Genomic DNA, 19927 nt, shown 5'->3' with positions numbered 1-19927 from the left:
CTACCAATCATAAATGCAGACCAACAGAGTAGTGCTCTTGATTCAGATTTATCTTTAGTTGTATGGTGTTGTGGTTATTTAATAGGTTATTTGCAAATAATCAACATTACAATTATAATTCTATATATAATAGTGGTCTTTGTGCTATAGCTATAATCTGTAAAGATTTTTTCCTGAGTTTTTCAAAACTGTTGAAATTTTTTATTTCAATAACATGTAATTATGTTGTGTGTTTTCTTTCCATAGACAGCAATGGATCAACTTCATATGCACTTCACCCAAGCCATTCATAATACTGTGTTTCAAGTTGTTCTTGGTTATGTGGAGCTATGTGCAGGAAACACAGATACAAAATTCCAAAAGCTGCAATACAAGGATCTCTGTACAGTATGTAGTACCTTAATTGCTTTTCATATGTCTCTCTTAGTTTTTAAATTCACATCTCCTTCTTATTAGCACCTATTATTTGAAGATGCTACTACAATAGAAACAAATATGTTTGCCAGATATATTTTTCTCCTATGTTCTTTTCCTCATAGAGTAACTGGAAGATTCAGTCACGGTCACAGAAATGGGGAAGGTTGATGAGATAGTACAGATTTTGTGGAGTGCAGTTGCTTCTAAGTGGACTTTCTACCCTCTCATAACTCCTTATACTCTGCTTTGTCAGGCTCTTAATTCTCTTCCATGATTGCATTTGAGGTGCTTCTAAGCAATCATCTGTGCTGGTTTTTCATACACACTTCGATTCAGTCTTTTTGAGTGAATAAATGCTGTTTCTGTTGCATCTGTTACCAGTTTTTTTTGTGTTTTTCTTTTTTATTCTTAAAGAAACATAGGTCTGTGGGTGAGAAGTGAACTGAGTTGGGCTCTGTTTTAGAATTGATCCTATAATGGATTGATGTAGAGTGTGAGGAAAAGAGAATGATGAACTCTGGGAGAATGGTGGTGTCATTTGCTTTTACAAGGAAGACTGACGTCTGTAGTGGAAATTCATGAGTTCTGTTTGATTGATATCTATTAATATTCAAGTGGACTTGTTGAAGAGGCAATTGGATAAAAGAGCCTAAGGAGGTCAGAATTAAAGTTATAGATTTGGGAGTCTTTAGCATAGAATTGCATTTAAAGCCATGATACTAAGATGAGAAAATTGGGGGAACAGGTATAGATAGAAAATTCATGTCCCTGGGCTTTGTACATTCAGGGGAGAAAAGACTGTAGAAGATTCTGAGCAAGAGCAGCTAGCTGGGCAGGAAGAAAAGTAGGCGATGGTGGCATCACAACAGCCCGCAGAAGGAAGCGCTCCAAGAAGAACTGGCTGTAAACCATCTCTAATGCTTCGGAGAGTCCGGATAAGGTGGTATCACGGAATTGACCACTTGCTTTGACGATGTGGAGGTCATTGTTAATGTTGATCTCTAATTCTAGGCCCAGGTCTCTCATTGGAGACTTTCATAAGTTTTCTCTAATGTCAAATCAGAAAATAAAAATTCTAGGAAGTAGACATCAATTCTCTATCCTAATTATGTCCAGGAATTCACATGAAATTAAGCTAATCTTTATTCTTCAGTGAGTTTATTTGTCAAAAGTTCAGGTTCTGTCTTTTGGGAACTGGAAAAATATTCTTACTTGAGCTACAACAACTATTCCAGAAGAATGTAATAATATATGGTAGATTAAGGATTAAGTTAATGATGACAGTGGATAGTTGTTAATATAGGTAAAAATATCTTTTTAAAATCAGGAGGACTTATTTTATAAATTTTATGATTATTAACTTAAAGTGTGAAATAGTTACATATTTACATTTTTAAATACCCAGTTTTAAGTACAGTCATCACTTGATAACATTTTGGTGATTTTCAGTGTGTTATTTTCTTTTTTAAAAAATATTTTTATTGATTTCAGAGAGGAAGGGAGAGGGAGTGAGAGATAGAAACATCAATGATGAGAGAGAATTATTAATCGGCTGCCTCCTACACACCCCCCACTGGGGATCAAGCCCGCCACCCGGGCATGTGCTCTTGTCTGGAATTGAACCTGGGACCCTTCAGTCTGCAGGTTGACGCTGTATCCACTGAGCCAAACCAGCTAAGGCTGAATGTGTTATTTTCTTATTCATTTATTTTCGTAGGTTGATAAAGTGTTTTAAATTAAATATCTAAACAGTCAATTTTATTTTTAATTCTATTAGTGTTATTGTCACTAATAGATGATACTGTCACTAATACATTATTTAAATGGTAAAGCAATTTAATTCAAGTTAGTGACTTTTCTGTTAAAGCAAAAATAACTTTTAATATTAAAATAAACATTTATTTTATTTATTGGTTTGTTTGTTTTAAATTTAGAAGGCATTGGGGGCCAGGTGGAGACCTCTTTCTTGAAGAGGCACTCCGACTTCTGGCCTGGTTCACTATTTATTTACTTGAATACACATTTGCCCTTTAGCAATGCATGCAGGCATATCAAAGGTTAGGTTGGTAAACAGTAAAAGAATTATCAGGTTAGGGAATTGCCTTGAGCCACCGCTATCCAATTGGTGCTTATGCCCAAGGTGTGCACTACAGTGTTGGCAAGCAGTGGCTTACCACATCTCCCTTTTTTTGTTTTCTTAATAAATCTTGAAAAGTGTATGCCGTCTGTAGGGCTTGAGTCCTTTTAAGACTCTTCATTCCGCATCTGCAGACTAGAAATAAATACATTAGAATGAGACAGATAATAGTGGTTATGCTAAGAGGCAGATGTAGGGAGATCCAATGAAGATTTTTGTCCTTCAATCTTTTATATATATATATATATATATATTTTTATTGACTTCAGAGAGGAAGGAAGAGGGAGAGAGAGAAACATCCATGATGAGAGAGAATCATGGATCGGCTGCCTCCTGCAAGTCCCCCACCAGAGATCGAGCCCACAACCCAGGCATGTGCCCTTGACCGGAATCAAAACTGGGACCTTTCAGTTCGCAGGCCGACGCTCTATCCAGTGAGCTAAACCAGCTAGGGCTGTCCTTCAATCTTTTTGACTTTGGTTAAATATGATGTGTTTGTATATTTGTATAGTATATTTTGTTACCATTAAACTTTTATATGCTTAAATAAAGTCAAGGACATATTTTTGTTCATGCTTCCTGAGAAGGTTCTCTGTGCCTTTATATAATATAAAGCTGAAAGTTGTACTTAGCATATAAATTTTTATGAATAAAAATTGTGCTAAAGGTGTTTATCATGACATTATTATTAGTTTTTTAAAAATTCCTTTCACTTTTTTCTTAAAGCTTACTGTAAAATAACCTATTTAAGTAGCTGAGTGTATTTAAATTATCAGATAACAAAAATCTTATTTCATCTTGAGTAAATGCTTGTTAAAATTACTCCCAAGAAGTACCTAGTATACTTCTTTATAAAACTATCCATATATGTGTGATATAGTATGGAGGTGTGTGTGTGTAAGATTATGTAATTACATTAAGGAAACAAGTGATTCATTAGTGTACTAGAGCTTAGTCAAAGCCCTCCCCCCAACCCCCCAACAGAGGTACATATATTATTATTCATTCAACACAGTTGTAGTCTGGTTTATATTCAAGCTATTGAAGATTTTTTAGTTTGAAGTGGTGAGAATAGTAGCAAATGTTAATGATGGCTTCCTGGAGGAATTCCTTTTGAGGACAGGATTTAACAGAATTAGCTATGGCAGGATCTTTATGTTGAAAGAATAGACTTAGAGGAGCTGAATAATTAGATGAAGAATGTGATACGTTTTAAGGTGGCCCATTTTCTTTGGTATTATCTCCATAAAAATTTATGGAAGCTCAGGAATTACCCCAGGCCTCTTATAAAGTATTCAAGTCAGTGCTACTATCGGCAGACAGGATTGGGGACATCTCTTTGAAACCTAATTAAGTTTTAAGTTATTTTATAATCTTGAGTCATATTTGACATGCTTAAACCAGGTAGGATTAGGAATAAATTATTTCACATCATATTTATTTATTTAGTTAGTTTGATGAAAAGATGTAAACTTTTAGCAACTGAGTTCTATAAATGAAGATAGTTAGCTCAGGGGAGGAAAAGTGGAGGGAATCTTTAAAAGTATAATAAATAAGCTGATAAAAGGAAAGTTTAAAGTGTTTTCTTGATGAGAACACATATCCAGGTTCTTAGAATGGCATAACTCAGGCCAGGGAGACAATTCAGGAAGGATCCTTGTATTAAAATGTAAAGTTCTTAATTTTTCAAGATGTGGCCATTGGGAGTCCTTTTAGCCCTGCATAGAAGCAACTGATAATAATTATTAAGGAAGTACTAGTGCAAGAATGTATGTGGCAATGGAGTGTCAGGTAAGAAATAAACAACAGTGGCCTCAGGAAATATGTATAGGGCAGGGTTTTCAACCTTTTTCATCTCATGGCACGTATTAACTAATTACTAAAATTTTGCGACACACCAAAAAATATATTACATTTTTTGCCAGTCTGACAAAAAAAAAGGTATAATTTTGAGTCATTCATACCAGTCAGCTATTGTTGTGTTGCTTTTGTCATTTATTTTTTATTTGACAATCTAAGGGGAAAGAGGTCTAATTATATAATTAGATATAATTTTCATTCTTTCAAAATTTTGATTAATTTTGGTATAATTTTGATTCATTCACACTAGATAGCTATTGTTGTGTTGGCTGTTGTCATTTTAAAATTTGACAATCTAAGGGAAAAGAGGTCAGCACCCCTGAATAAATAGGTATTGCAGGTTTTAGAAGTTCTTGCGGCACACCAGTTGAAAAATCACTGGTATAGGATATTGACTGGCAGATTTTAGAAGTTAGAAGAAACAGCCAAGGCATTTGGGTAGTTGTCCTCTGTTCAGTAGCAATATTTTTAAGGAAGTCCTTAATTATAGATAGAGTTTAAATAGAACATTAAAAAATGAAATAAATGAGATGGCACACTGAACAGAGTTTAGAGAGGGATGGAGTTTCTGTAAATGGAAAAATTGAATTTCCTTTAACTGGAGAGAGATTGGAAATGAAAAGAGATAATCATCTGCTTGCTCTTTTTCATAGTATTATTTTAAGCCATCAACAGATATCAGATATTTTAAACCATTAACTGCCCTCTTGCAGTCCAGAACCCCTCGCTCCTTACTGCTCACCTACTCCCTGCTCCTTAGTGCTGCGGCCGAGGCGGGAGAGGTCCCAGGAGAGGTTCCGGCCACCGCTGCTGCGCTCTCCAGCCATGAGCCCAGCTTCAGGCTGAGTGGCGCTGACCACCAGGGGGCAGCACTTGCATTGAGCATCTGCCCCCTCGTGGTAAGTACTCACCATAGCGACCGGTCTTCTGGTCGTTCCGCCATAATGGACACTTAGGCTTTTATTATATAGATGGGCTAGCATGAAATTGAACTAATTTTTATATCCCTTTATAAATAAATCTGGGGCAAAATGTGTGTTCTGTCTTTATTTACTCTGGTAAGCAGAGAACTTCAAAGTTCTTAAGGCCAGCAGCTTCCTATCCTTTTATGAAATTTCTGCCATTTGTGTCCTGTCACTGCAGCTCTGGGTTTAAAAATCTAGTTGGCTTTGAGGTTTTTGAAGTCATTTTGCAACTGAATGTCCTTATTTTCCTTTTCTTTACTAAACCATGTTTTCTAGATGATTTAATTGGAAGCACAGTTTTCCTTTTTAGATTTTTTAGTCTGGTTTCTCTGTTTTTCTTGAATGTATTGACTTACAGTTGTTAAATTAGGAATGACTAATACTTAGCAGCAAACTTTTCCAATGAGAATTAAACCTCATTCATTTCTGGAAAGGGCCAATAAAAAGAGGCATAGTGGTCGTTTTTTGTGCTTTAAAATTTTAGTTTTTGATTGCATTTCCATTTCTATATACTTTGCATGTTTGCCCCAGTTTGTGGAGAGATTTAAAGACACCAAGTAGTAATCTTGTAGAGAAACCATTGTAGGTTATTTGAAAGTTTATGAAGTATGTATCAGTTGAAAAAATTTTTTTACCGAAGTTTTTAGGCAGCCTGATGGATGTCCCTAGGGAGCTTATTTCAAGATGTTAATTAGGCTGTTAGTGATTAATTTATGATAACAAAGCTGGCTAAGCTGGCTGAAGTTTTCCCAGCTACTTTTCAATTGTTCATTTCCAACCAAATGATCTTAATGAGCTTTGAGTTCTATTTTTGAAATGAACTTGATAATGTTGTAATACTGTGGGGGAAAATATAGTGCTTCTTTTGAAAAACCTTTCTGAAATCATTTCATTATTTGTTTTCTCAGAGTCTGGCACATTGGAGGTGTTTAGTAAATGTTTCTTGAGTAAATTGGACTGTCCTCTTTGTTTCTAACTGGTATGGTGTTGACACATTTCAGATTTGATTAGTGGAAGGAAATAAACCAACGTGCAACACCTTCTCTGTGTCATGAACTTTTACAAGTGCTTTATATGCATAAAGATAGATAGACAAACTTAAAGGCTAGTTTAGTGTTCTAGGTTTTAAATCTTCATTTTTATAAATAATATCTCTTCATAATGAATTGTAATTCAATGTCATTTTTGAAGGGCAATAAATATCTTTAGTAAGGCCTCCGTTGAAGATATACTTTAGTTTGATGTTCATATAGAAAAGTAAAGACAAATTCCTCTTTTGAGTTAAAAACATGTTTCTGTTTCTAAATTCTCAGGGCACTTTCTGTTGTGAAAAATTAATATATCTGCTATTATCAAATGGTGTGATAGTATAGATTCTCTTTACTACAGATGAAAAGTTGCCAGGAAGTTCAGAGATAAATTTAGTGTTCATGTGTATTATTCATCTTGTTTTGGGTTCTCCTTAGAATTACCTGTCTCTTTGTCCTTTTTCTCTGACTTAAACTAGTCCGTTATTTATGTTTTTTTTCATCACAGTACTTACAGAGATAGGCAGAATATAGATTATATAAATAGTTGCTCAAATTAAGAAATCATTAATATGATGTTTTTTCTTAAAAATGTACATATTTTTAATATGCAGATGAAACATATTAAATGTAGGAAATTACAGATAAAAAGAAGAAAATAAAATTAATATTTCTGCATGAAAGGATGGTTCTTTTAATGTGTATAAAGCAAATAACTTTTAAAAGTAGGATTATGCTATACATACAGTTTTATAACATTTTCCCTACTTGTTATATTATAAACAGTTTTCTGTTTCACTAAGTATGCTACCCACATACCTTTTATTTGGTTTGACGTTCTGTGGATTAATGAACTGATTTCCTATTCTTAGATATTTATGTTATTACCAGCTTTTGTCATGAATAACACTGTAGTAAATACTCTTAAAGCTAAATCTTTGCACCTTTTAGTTATTTCATTAGGATAAATAACAAGAAATAAAATTGTGTTGTCAGGCTTTACATTTTTAAGGCTTTTGGTGTGTTTCCAAAATTGCCCTCTAGAAAGTGTGTTTCAATTTATACTCCTCATCAGTAGTGTCTGCTTTTATCCCTCTCTCTGTACACATGATGGTTATTTTGTTTTTAATAGCTTATCAGATACCAGAAAGTAGCATATCAGAAATAATTTGTATATCATTCAGGCGTAGTTAGGATGTGAAGGCAGTTAAACTAGGACAGTTCATTAACTGTTGAGGTTAATTTGGTTGGATAGGTGAATGTACCTTTCCTTTCTTCCTGGAGGCTACAAATTTGAACATTTGGTCAAAGAGAGAAACCTTTTTAATTAAAGGAATAATATTATTTACTTGAGTGCTTTACCAGGTCAGTTTCAGAACACTCTAAGAATTCAAATATCAGGTTTATTATCACATATATGTAGCACCCAACTGATTTTGTTATTATGTATTGATTTCTAAATGTTTAAGAAATATTAAAAGTAGTTTATGGTAATTTTTAATATTCAAAATTTAATGATCAAAAGATAATGAAGGGAAGTTTATCCATCTCTTCATTTTTTCCTGCCATTTACTCTCTGGATTGTGAAGAACTTTTGGGGTCTGAAATTTTATCCTGCTTGCACACTAATAAGCTAGTCTGTTACCATTTCATGAATGCTAGTAGAAGACAGACTCCATTTTCTTAGCACTTTGACTTGCTAAGTTGTCATTACTTAGCTCTTGTTAGTCAAGTAATCAGTTCAGCTCAGCAAGGATAAATAAGGCTTTAAAGAGCTTATAACATAGAAAGATCACATTAATTATGATCAGAGGTAGAATAAGAAAAGGTCAAACAACATAAAGTGGTATCAACATAGTTCTTTAAGGAATCTAAGGAAGTCAAAACTATCTTACTGTTAAGAGGATTCTACAACATTTGAATTTGGTCTTGGATTTCAACAAGCCCAATGTATGTAGCTGGGTCCATGGGTAGAGAGGAAATACCATGAACAATGGCATGAGAGGAAGACAACATATGGCTAGGGTTATGGTTAGGATGTTTCTAATGTATTCTGGAACTAGTGAGTGCCTACGGAGTGCATGCCTTCCTTTTATCTACCAGAAAGTCTGTTGGGATATAATTAGATTATATTTGTTTACATGCTATAAATATAAATTTATGCAAAGTTGAGTTTATGAAAGTTAAAAAATTGACTTAATAGAAGAGTACCTTTATTCAGGTGAAATGATTGCTGAGTTGCAGCCCAGAACTTATTTGTGATTTTTAAGAACTATATATTTTTGTTTATTTCAGAGAGGAAAGGAGAAGGAGAGAGAGATAGAAACATCAGTGATGAGAGAGAATCATTGACCAGCTGCCTCCTTGCAAGCCCCGTACTGGGGATCAGGCCCACGACCCAGGCATGTTCCCTGACCTGGAATTGAACCATGACCTCCTGTTTCATAGGTTGACGCTCAAGCACTGAGCCACCGTGACCAGGCTTATTTGTGATTTCTGCTTTTCTTTGCCTTCTGCTTTTAGCTTCTTCCTCATCAGTATCGGTGTATTGCATGTATGTTATGTAAGAGATATATTAGGTGTAATTGTATGGTAAAGATAAATCAAGGGAAAAAATTCAAGACTGGTTTATTGTATCATTAGTAATTATAAAAATAGAGGTGAAAAAGTAAAGATAAAAATTACCCCAAATTTATGGCATAAGTATGCAAAAATATTTTATATTGCTCTCTGCAAGCTATTTGTAAATCTGGATAGCCATTCTAATTCTTCTGTAAATAGATACCTACATCCAATTTGTATACTCAGAGAAGTGTCACTCCTTCCCATGTTCCTTCCATTTCATCTCACTCCACCTCTTGTAGGTCACTAACTTTAATGCTTTGTTGCTTATTTTCCCTGTTTCTTTTAGTGATGATAAGAAGCTATGTGCATTAAATTTTTTCTGTTTCTCATTACATATATATAAAAATTTTTAAAAAATTCCCTTTCATGGACAGATCTAAAGACTGCGAAACAGCGATCAGGCTATCAATCCCCAGAAGGAAAGTAGGGAAGGGCGGGGGTAAGGGGAAGAGATCAACCGAAGGACTTGTATACATGTATATAAGCCAAACCAATGGACATGGACAACAGGGGGATGGGAGCATGTGGGTGGGGGGGGGGAGGTTGGGGGTTAATGGGGGGGATGAGGACACATTTGTAATACCTTAAATAATAATAAAAAAAATTAGTGCAATTAGGAGACTAAAAAAAAAAAAATTCCCTTTCATGGATATATGTCATATGAAAGGGATTTTTTAAATTATAAAATTTAAGAAAATGCATGTCTGTTTATAATTATTTTTCACAGTTGTACAGTGCTCTTTTGTATATGAATGATAGTTTATTTGACCAGTCTATTATATTTAGACATTTAGATAGATTCAGATATTTTGCAATTACACATATTCTTGTAATGAGTAACTTCATGTTATATATTTTCACATTGTTTAAAATACATCTTAAGGGTTAATTCCTAGAAGTGGGATTGTTGGGTTGAAGGGAAATTACGTAGTTTTGTTAGTGCCAAATTCTCCTCCATAGAGTTGTGCCATTTTGCATTCACACCAGCAATATATGAATGACAGTACCTATGTTTTTCACAGCCTTGCCAACAGAGTATATATGTTATCAAAGATAAGCAAAGCTGGACACATACTAATTAAAGTGGTAAGAACAGATTTTCGTCAGTATATATTATTGGAGTAAGGAAAAGAGTCTGGCAGAACTCAAGTTCCATTTGTACTGAGGTGACTGGGCATTTTAAAGAGAATGAATAGGGAGTGAGTGAGTGAGTGGAGGCTCAGTAGAGTCAAGGAAGCGAAAAATTACAAAAAGCTGGAAGGGGTGGTTGGTCCATGTGAAACCAACTGGGTTTTGCTAACTGGGGCTTATTGAAGTTAGGCTCCCACCCTCCAAGGCTGGAGGACAGGGGCCCTATCTTCCCTTGTTAGCTGGAACAAATAGCACATTCTTTTGGCAGCCTTGAATTTTCTCAGGCAGGCAGTTTAAAGGGACTAGGCTGGGGTGGGCAAACTTTTTGACTCGAGGGCCACAAACTGGACCGGAGGGCCGGAACAAAAGCATGGATGGAGTGTTTGTGTGAACTAATATAAATTCAAAGTAAACATCATTACATAAAAGGGTATGGTCTTTTTTTTTTTTAGTTTTATTCATTTCAAATGGGCTGGATCTGGCCCGCAGGCCGTAGTTTGCCCACCGCTGGACTAGGGGCATCCTAGGGATGCCTCCTGAGCCGTTAGGAGACTATATTCGTATTTTGTTCAAATCTTTATAGACCAAGATTGAGGCCTAATAGAGAAGAGGGCTCAGAGGAGCCTGGCTAGAGTTTGGTCAAGGACAGAATCTTTGTCAGTGGTCATCTTTACAATGTTTATCAACCTTATGGGTGAGAATTAGTATCATTATAGTTTAGTTTACATTTGTCTTATTGCAGTTGTCCCAACACTATTTATGACAAGACTATCTTCACCTAAGTGAAGTGATGTGCTGTCTTTATTATATGCTATACTAGAGGCCTGGTGCACAAAAATTTGTGCACTCCTGGGGAAGGGGGTCCCTCAGCCCGGCCTGTGCCCTCTTGCAGTCTGGGACCCCTTGGGAGATAATGACCTGCTGGCTTAGGCCTGCTCCCGGGTGGCAGAAGGCAGGCCCAATCCCTAGGTGCAACCCCTGGGTTGGGCTCAGAGCAGGGCCGATTGGGGAGTTGGGGCGCCGCCCTCTGTCATGCACAGAGCAGGGCGATCGGGAGGTTGTGATGCCACCCTCAGTCACGCTCAGGGTAGGGCCGATTGGGGGGTTGGGGCACCGTCCCCTGTCACACTCAAGGCAGGGTCAATGGGGAGGTTGCGGCGCCATCCCCTGTCACGCACAGAGCAGGGCCAATCGGGGTTGGGGCACTGCCCCCTGTCACTCACAGAGCAGGGCCCATCAGGGGGGTTGGGGCTCTGTACCCTGTCACACACAGAGCCGCAGGGCGATCAGGGGGTTTGGGCGCTGCCCCCTGTCATGCTGATCCCAGTGCCGGGAGGCCTCGCGGCTCCGCTGATCTCGGTGCTGGGAGACATATTACCCTTTTACTATATAGGATAGAGGCCTGGTGCATGTGTGGGGGCCGGCTGGTTTGCCCTGAAGGGTGTCCTGGATCAGGGTGGGGGTCCCCACTGGGGTGCCTGGCCAGCCTGGGTGAGGGGATGATGACTATTTGCAGCTGGTCACACCCCCTTCAGGGTGGGGGTCCCCACTGGGGTGCCTGGCCAGCCTGCGTGAGGGGATGATGGCTGTTTGCAGCTGGTCACACATCCTTCACGGTGGGGGTCCCCACTGGGGTGCCTGGCCAGCCCGGGTGAGGGGATGATGGCTGTTTTCAGCTGGTCACTCACCCTTCAGGGTGGAGGTCCCCACTGGGGTGCCTGGCCAGTCTGGGTGAGGGGCTGAGGGCTGTTTTCAGGCTGGGGGTGACTGAAGGTCCCAACTGCTCCTTTTTTTCTTTTTTCTTTTTTTATTCTGGGCCAGCTTTAGCTTTGAGGCTTGGCTCCAGCTCTTAGGCCCCCGCTGCTGAAAGTAGGTTTCTGGCCTTTGCTTACACTGTTGCGATCCTGCTGGCTGAAGCCAGGCGGACTAAAGCAGGTTTCTGGGATTTTGTTTAGCTTCTATATTTGTTACATAGTTGCTTAGAGTTGCAGCTCAGAAGCCTGCAATGGCAGGCGGGGAACGGGGAACGTTGGAGTCCTCCATCACTGAAGCAAGCAAGCCTCATGTTAGTTGCAAGCTGCCTGGCTGCCGGCTGCCATCTTGGCTGGCAGTTAATTTGCATATTGCCCTGATTAGCCAGTAGGAAGGGTAGCGGTCGTATGCCAATTACCATGTTTCTCTTTTATTAGATAGGATTTTTACATCAGGTTGGATCTATTTCTGGACTTTTTAATTTATATCTCAGGAAATTCAAATTTATCTCAGGAAGAACTGACATCTTGATGATGTTGAGACATCACAACCAAGAATAAGGAATATCTTTCTATTTTCAAATCTACTTTATGTCTTTCAGCTTTCTTTATAGAGTTTTGGATCATTTCTTGTTAAGCTTATTTCTAAACATTTTTTATTTTTTGTTATTGTAAATGGAGATTTCTCATTCAGTGTGTCTTCTAAATGGTTATTATTTGTGTATATGAATGCTATTTGTTTGCATGATAAATATATCCTGCTACCTTGCTGGATATTTTTATTGTTTGAGTTAGCTGTATAATTGATTTCCTAGGGATTTTCAGTATTATTAGGTCATGTGCAGATAGAAATTGTTGTATTTTTTCTTTTCCTACTAATTCTTTTCTTTAGTCTAATTGCACTGGTAGTACCTTTAGTACATTTTTAAATATTAGTGGAGATAGAGGACATTTTTGTCTTGTTCTGACCACAGTGGGTTTGCCTTATGGAGTTTCCTCATTTAAGGAAATATCTATCATTTTTATTTTCTGATGAGTTATTATTAGTAATGGCTGTTGACTTTTGTCAGAAGTTTTCTTTAGACCGATTAATATGGCAAATTATATTAATAGATTTTATAAGATTGAATTACCATTCTTGGCATGTACCCCACTGAGGCAATCTGACTCCAGAGCTTAACAATTTCTTTATTTTACTACTTCCTAGTTGAGTTTCAAAGATTTGCTATGCTTACACAAAAGTATAGTGAGTCATACAAGTTAGTATTTTTAGTAATTGCTAGGTGAGTTTAGAGGAGGGAAAGGTCATTATGGAGATTAAAAAAACTTTTGAAAGGGAGAGGATCATTACCAGCTGTGATATCCTGAGTATCAATCACACTGTACCTGTACTTGCTATATATAGCTTATTTCTCCTTGCTATTTACCTTGGAAGGCATACACCAGAGTCTTAACCTTTTGGTGTTCTGTCAGCATGATTAGTGGTGATGGGCTGATTACAAACTGAAGAAATGCTACAAAATCTCAAATGATGGAGCAAACGCTGCATTATAACAGATAGGAAGTCTGCAAAATAGAATGGAGACATCATTCTACCTGCAGGGGGAAAAAGGCAGAGTGACACCTGATGCTTTTATAAAGCAAAGAGTTGCCCTGACTGGTTTGGCTCAGTGGATAAAGCGTCGGCCTGCGGACTGAAGGGTCCCAGGTTCGATTCCAGTCAAGGGCATGTACCTTGGTTGCGGGCACATCCCCTGGAGGGGGTGTGCAGGAGGCAGCTGATCGATGTTTCTCTCTCATCGATGTTTCTAACTCTCTATCCCTCTCCCTTCCTCTCTGTAAAAAATCAATAAAATATATAAAGCATAGAGTGGGAAACATTCTTGTCTTTTTATTAGGGAGAAGATTTGGGACCACATAATGAAAATGTTATTGTCAGATATGGGAATATCTATATGTTATTTAGAGAATTTAGAGATTGTCAAAGGTATTTGCTTAATTTATACAAATGCAGTGATTGAATTGTAAATCTGACCTCTTTTTTAAGTTGTTACTCAGCTCCAAGGATGAATATAAAGCTGTGTTTGCATGCTCAGAACAAGGTCCTTGAAAAAATACATTTGGGAAAGTTTACATTGCCACCTTTGAGAACACTTGTCAATTCAATAATTTTTATACTCTGATTCACTGATTATAATTTGAATGAACTGATATCCCTTCCGAATACTAACAGCTATGTTGAAATCAGAATTACTTGAACAATATTTTCTTTCCATTGAACTTTCTCTTTATATATGCCAATGGAAGAAATTTTCTTAATCATGTCTAATTCTTAAATAAATTTTATTAATAACATAACAGTTTATTTTGATTTACTTTGTGTTAAAGTAGATGTAATAATTTGAAAGTTGACTCTTCTCATTTTCTTCAGCACATTACATCAGACAGCTATATTCCATGCCTGGCTGACCTGTGCAAAGCACTGTGGGAAGTTATGCTCAGCTATTATAGGACTATGGAATGGCATGAAAAACATGATAATGAGGATACCACTTCTGCTTCTGGTAGGAAATTACTTTGATTTTTAAAAAAATTACATTGTAACTAGGCCATATTTCTGGAGTAAGGTGAAAGAAAAAGAACAGCATTCTTTTAGAATTCCAGTGAACATATGTTAAATGTTTACCAAAGAAAGTGATTCAGCTACTATGAAAGCTCCTTTACCTTTGGGAATTAACTGGGGTAAAGGACTTCTTAAGTGACAAATAGTACCAGTTTCCAGGGATATGTGCTAATAGCTATAGGACTGAATTATTAAGAAAGGGCTTTAAAGGATACACATATATTTAGTTGTAAACTAGATAAGACATTGATCTGTCCAAATTTACTATAAAATTAATGCTAAATGTTCAGTTTTAACTCGATTTTGCTAATTTTCAAATTATACTAATAAAGCTACATTCTATGACTTAACAATTATACTGATACTTTTCTTCCTGAAAATATAGCAGAAATTAAAATTTTCATTAAAAATCATTTTTTAAAATGTTTATCTTTAAATGGAAAATCCAACTTTAAATGTGCAATAGTCAGATAAATAAAGAACAAATCTTTGAGAAATTATAGTATTATATTTAAATTACTTTATTTTTATAGTTATATATCTTAAATGATTATGCTTGAATAATAACTAAGATTAAATGTTCAAAAAACTTTAAAAAATAATAAATGATTTTATCAGCATTTTTTAATAGGGGCAAAATAAATTATAGTGCACTAGTTTTTTATATTACATACAATTTAATGTAGGTAGTCTATCAAGTTATTTTAGGAATTCCTAATTTCTAAGGTGATTGATTTTTGTTGTTGGGTGGGTGGAGGAACACCAAATCTTATTGCTTGATTAAACATATGATTTTGGTAGTATAGAAAATGTAAGTTTAATATTTGTCTTGACTCATGAGAAGCTCATAAATATAGATAGCAAAAAGTAAGAGGAAAATTCTATGGAAGCATTTTCATCCTCTTAGAAATATTGTCGGATATGGGGGATGAAGGAAGGAAAAGAGAAAAGAGAGAAAAGGAGTGAGTACTGACCCAAGGTTCTTGATCAGTCTGTTTATAACTAATTCCTGAACTCTTATCCCTGTGCTATCTTGGAGCAATGCATGAGCTTTGTAATCAGATACTTGGTTTCAAAATTTTTCCTGCCATTTACTAAAAGTGAGAGCGTAAAGAAATTACTTCATCTTCTCCAGGTCTCAGTTTGCTGAGTAAACTTAAAATAGTAGGTTCAAAAACAAAACAAAAAGTCCCATAGGGTAAAATTTATTATTATTATTTTTTAAAAATATATTTTATTGATTTTTTTGCAGAGAGGAAGGGAGAGGGATACAGAGTTAGAAACATCGACGAGAGAGAAACATCGATTAGCTGCCTCCTGCACACTCCCTACTGGGTATGTGCCCGCAACCAAAGTACATGCCCTTGACCTGGGACCCTTGAGTCTGCAGGCCGACGCTCTATCCACTGAGCCAAACCAGTTAGGCTAAAATTTATTATTTATTAATTTATTGTTTTGAGAGCGACAGACAGACAGACATGGATTTGTTGTTCCACTTGTTTATGTATTCATGGGGTGATTTAATTCTTGTATGTGTCCTGACCGGGAGTGAATCCACAGCCTTGGCATATCTGAGGATACTTTAAATGAGCCAAACCGGTCAGGGCCTGCTGTAAAACTTAGAGAAAAGGTAAAGTGCTTACACTGTTTGTTGTTAATATCATCAAAGAAAATGGATCAAGAAGTAATAATGAAATGTGCATAGGCCTTAAAAAATTATCAGTTTACTTAGGGAATTCCAGGAGTCCAATTTTCTACAAGTTATATCCTGTTTTGGCAACCTTTGTTTTTTTTTCTAGATGTAGAAACTGTTAAGACATTTCAGCACCTCTTTTCCCTTTTCTATAACATTATTAAGGAGAGACCAAAGGAGAAGTTTGGAACAAAATTACCACATACTTAGATGTAAGAGAAGAGTTTAGGGGACTATGTATACATATATATTCAGCATGGCAACACCTAATAGTTTACATGTATAGTTGATCCTTGAACAACATGGGTTTGAACTGCCTGGGTCCACTAATACACGAATATTTTTCAATAAATGATATGGTACTGTAAATGTATTTTCTCTTCCTTATGATTTTCTTAATAACATTTCTCTTTATTGTAAGAATACAGTATATAATACATACAACATACAAACTGTGTTTTAGTCGACTTATGTCATCACTAAGGCGTCTGTTCAACAGTAGGCTATTAGTAGTTAAAACTTGGAGAGTCAAAATTATATCTGAATTTTTCGACTGCAATAACCCTTGTGTCCAAGTGGCAACTATATGCTTACATGTGTGTGTTTTCATGAGGTATAGAGTCAAAACTTAAAACTCTATCTGAGTCTTAATATATTACTTCATCCTCTTTTTTGAAATTGCTTGACCCTAATGTGTATATGTTAAGACTGTCCAGGACTCTGATTAGTCTGGCAGTCAGCTGACAGTATCTAGGATTCTAAAAAGTCACTTGTTCATCTGAAAGCATCCCTTTCATATTCACATTAAGGAATAAAATGTTAGGATTCAGTAGTTTGAGATTTATTCTTCACAGAACTTCATAGAACTGAAAGGGTCTCGAGAGTTCATCTGCTGTAGCTCCTGCGACTCCACTGGTATCGGGACACTTTCCCATTCTAAATGAAACTCCGAAGCTGTCTTTAGGTGCACCGCCCTGAGCTGCTGGGCCCCTAGTAGCCAGACCTTACAGATAATAAGGCTTAAGCTGTGGGAGTGGTTAAAGGTATATCAGGCATGCATTGGGCCTGGCTCATCAAAGGCCTTTTGTTGGTTACTAGTGGACACCCTGCTAGCCCAGATGAGATGATAACATCACAGTTTTGTTATTCTGCACAGTTCATTCTCACCAAGGCAGAATCTTTTTAATATAAATGTGTATTTTCAGTTGCTTTTAGGGGAAAATTTGTTTGAAGCAGATCATTGATCTTACATGTTGAATTGGACATTGTTAGATTATCTGGAGTGGATAAAATTATTCTGAAAATTATAAATGTTTGTATCATTACCGCACTGTATGAGTGGTTCTGCAATCTGTAATCTTGTTAATATGCAGATTAATTCATAATGGGGCTAATTGGTTCTGTAGTGCCGTGGTATTAGGGAGTATCTGGGTCATTGAGAACTTGGTGTCTGGGATCACACTCCTCAACTTGCAATCCCAGCTCCAATCACACATGAGCTAAGTGACCTTAGGTGTAAAGTACTTACCATTTCAGTTTCTAAGTTTATCTATCTTAAATAGATTGAACACTAATAACTATTTTTTGACTTTGTTTCGGTTGTATAAATATTGAACATATTTTCTATATTTATATAGGCTTACAATATATGAGAACCCAAATGAGATTTTTTTTTAACAAAAATGTTACTGAGCAAATAAAAAAAAATACCATTTTTTATTTTCAGAAGGGAGTAATATGAGCACTGAAGAAACTAATTTTGATCGTGGCTACATTAAAAAGAAATTAGAACATGGACTTACACGAATATGGCAGGTTTGGTTTAAAAAATTTTTTTTTTACAAAAGCTATAGAAATCTTTATGTCAAAGTTGTTTTAGAAATTCAGTGCTTAAATTTTCTGTATTGTATTTATTGCATATTTAATCATATTTAGTTTTTCTTTGGAATAAGTCAATCATTTAATTTAATTTTTATAATTTAGTTGGCAATTCTATTTTATTATACATGGCAGTAGAAAAAGTTTTTTAATTTAAAAATCTCCATTAGAAATATTTCTCTTTTCCTTAATTGCATAATTGCTTTTAGTGTTCTAGCAAATGTATGTTTTCTTAAAGAAATTGCTTTTTTATTGAGATACTGTTTATTTTTATTTTATTTATTTGTGTTTTCTTTCTTTTTCTATTAATTTTGAACTAAATTAAAAGGATAAATAAATAGGTGATATACTTGGGTTGGAATCTAATATAGAATGAAGAACTTTTTTCTAATTCAATGATTTTTGTGCCTTGAGGGAATCTTACATGTTTATTGCTAAATGTATATCTTCTTCAGTGTTTCTTTTGCAGTTTAGTAGCTCAATTATTGTTATCAGATATTAAATTTGTTAATTTGTTAAAGTTTGTTATTTCATAGATAAAAGTGTATAATTTTTTTAAAATTTTTATTTCTTTGAAGCTTAGAAGACTGTAGAGCTGGTCTCTTAAAGTATATTTTTTAGTTTCCTAATGAGGCTGATTTTTAGTTTGACAATCTTTTGCAGGATTTCTTTTGAAAAATTATTTAGGCAAATACAGGGTGGGGCAAATGTAGGCTTACAGTTATGAGTGCATAAAATAGAGCTTATTCTAGTATTATTATTTATTATTGTATTATCTTTAACAACTTAGACCTACTTTTGCCCCACCCTATATAAACTGAAACATAAATTTTCTCAAGAATCACAAAGCAGCTATAATTTAGTGCTCTTCCAACTTTTGATAAATTTACATTGGATATGCTATTTGAATTTTTAATTTATTATTTAAAGTATACTCATATGATAGTTGTAAGAGCTTCAAATTCTGTATTTTCCCAGAGTCAAATATGAGTTGTTTTTTTATTTAGTGTCCTAATAGACTCTAATTATACTTATTTGAAATTGTAGAATTATAGATTTTTCTGGTAGTTCATTGTACTTTGAGATATTGACCTGGCATTTAACATAGCCAGTTTCCGTTCAGTCAGGCAACCTGATGTCATTCCTGATACAGAAAAATCTATTAATATACAGTTTCTAAAGCTATTCTTATTTAAACATTTGGCCAGTTTAATAAAAGTCATCATGCTTTTGAGTATAGGTTATTGTATTATAGGTTTCAAGCTTTAGAATGTCTTCATCTCCCATCACTCTGAAGTTCCTTTTGCATCACTAGCCCCAATTCTCAAATAGTTCTAGAACAGAACTTTGCATACTTTAGGAATTCATTGAGTATTTTTTAAATTGAAGTCACAAGACTCAATGCAATTGAAAAAAAGCAAAAGCTCTGAAAAACAATTTTTAAAACATATTTAGCAGGCAAAATCTGACCTGAATTGAATTAGTTTGGTGGAACCTGACCAGTATTATCATTAAGCTTTTTATATTGTTTATTTATCCCATTAGAGCAGTGGTTCTCAACCTTCTGGCCCTTTAAATACAGTTCCTCATGTTGTGACCCAACCATAAAATTATTTTCGTTGCTACTTCATAACTGTAATGTTGCTACTGTTATGAATCATAATGTAAATATCTGATATGCAGGATGGTCTTAGGCGACCCCTGTGAAAGGGTCGTTTGACCACAAAGGGGTCGCGACCCACAGGTTGAGAACCACTGCATTAGAGTGAACATTCATATTAATGTGTTTTATATTAGTATACTGCCCAGACCCCACACG

At 35.7% G+C, this 19927-nt stretch overlaps 1 protein-coding gene across 12 annotated transcripts in view; it reads left to right on the top strand.

Moving 5' to 3' along the window:
- Positions 1-19927, top strand: part of VPS50 (VPS50 subunit of EARP/GARPII complex) — a 122954-nt gene that overhangs the window by 46312 nt on the left and 56715 nt on the right. For 7 of the 12 annotated variants that reach the window (XR_004970900.1, XR_004970899.1, XR_004970898.1 and 4 more), the window contains 3 exons: positions 247-387; positions 14346-14478; positions 17957-18045. Coding sequence is in view for 6 of the 12 variants with exons in the window: in XM_036328169.1 (XP_036184062.1) it covers positions 247-387; positions 14346-14478; positions 17957-18045 (363 nt within the window). In the remaining 6 variants the exon portion in view is untranslated. Of the gene's footprint in view, positions 1-246; positions 388-539; positions 744-1204; positions 1247-14345; positions 14479-17956; positions 18046-19927 lie in introns of those variants that run through there. The other 5 variants (XR_004970901.1, XR_004970902.1, XR_004970903.1 and 2 more) reach the window with 5 other exon arrangements.

The sequence above is a fragment of the Myotis myotis genome, unplaced genomic scaffold (genome assembly GCF_014108235.1).
Source record: "Myotis myotis isolate mMyoMyo1 unplaced genomic scaffold, mMyoMyo1.p scaffold_m19_p_11, whole genome shotgun sequence".
Classification (NCBI taxonomy): domain Eukaryota; kingdom Metazoa; phylum Chordata; class Mammalia; order Chiroptera; family Vespertilionidae; genus Myotis; species Myotis myotis.
The sequence above is the reverse complement of the archived record's forward strand: the minus strand, read 5'-3'. Positions and strand labels throughout refer to the sequence as shown.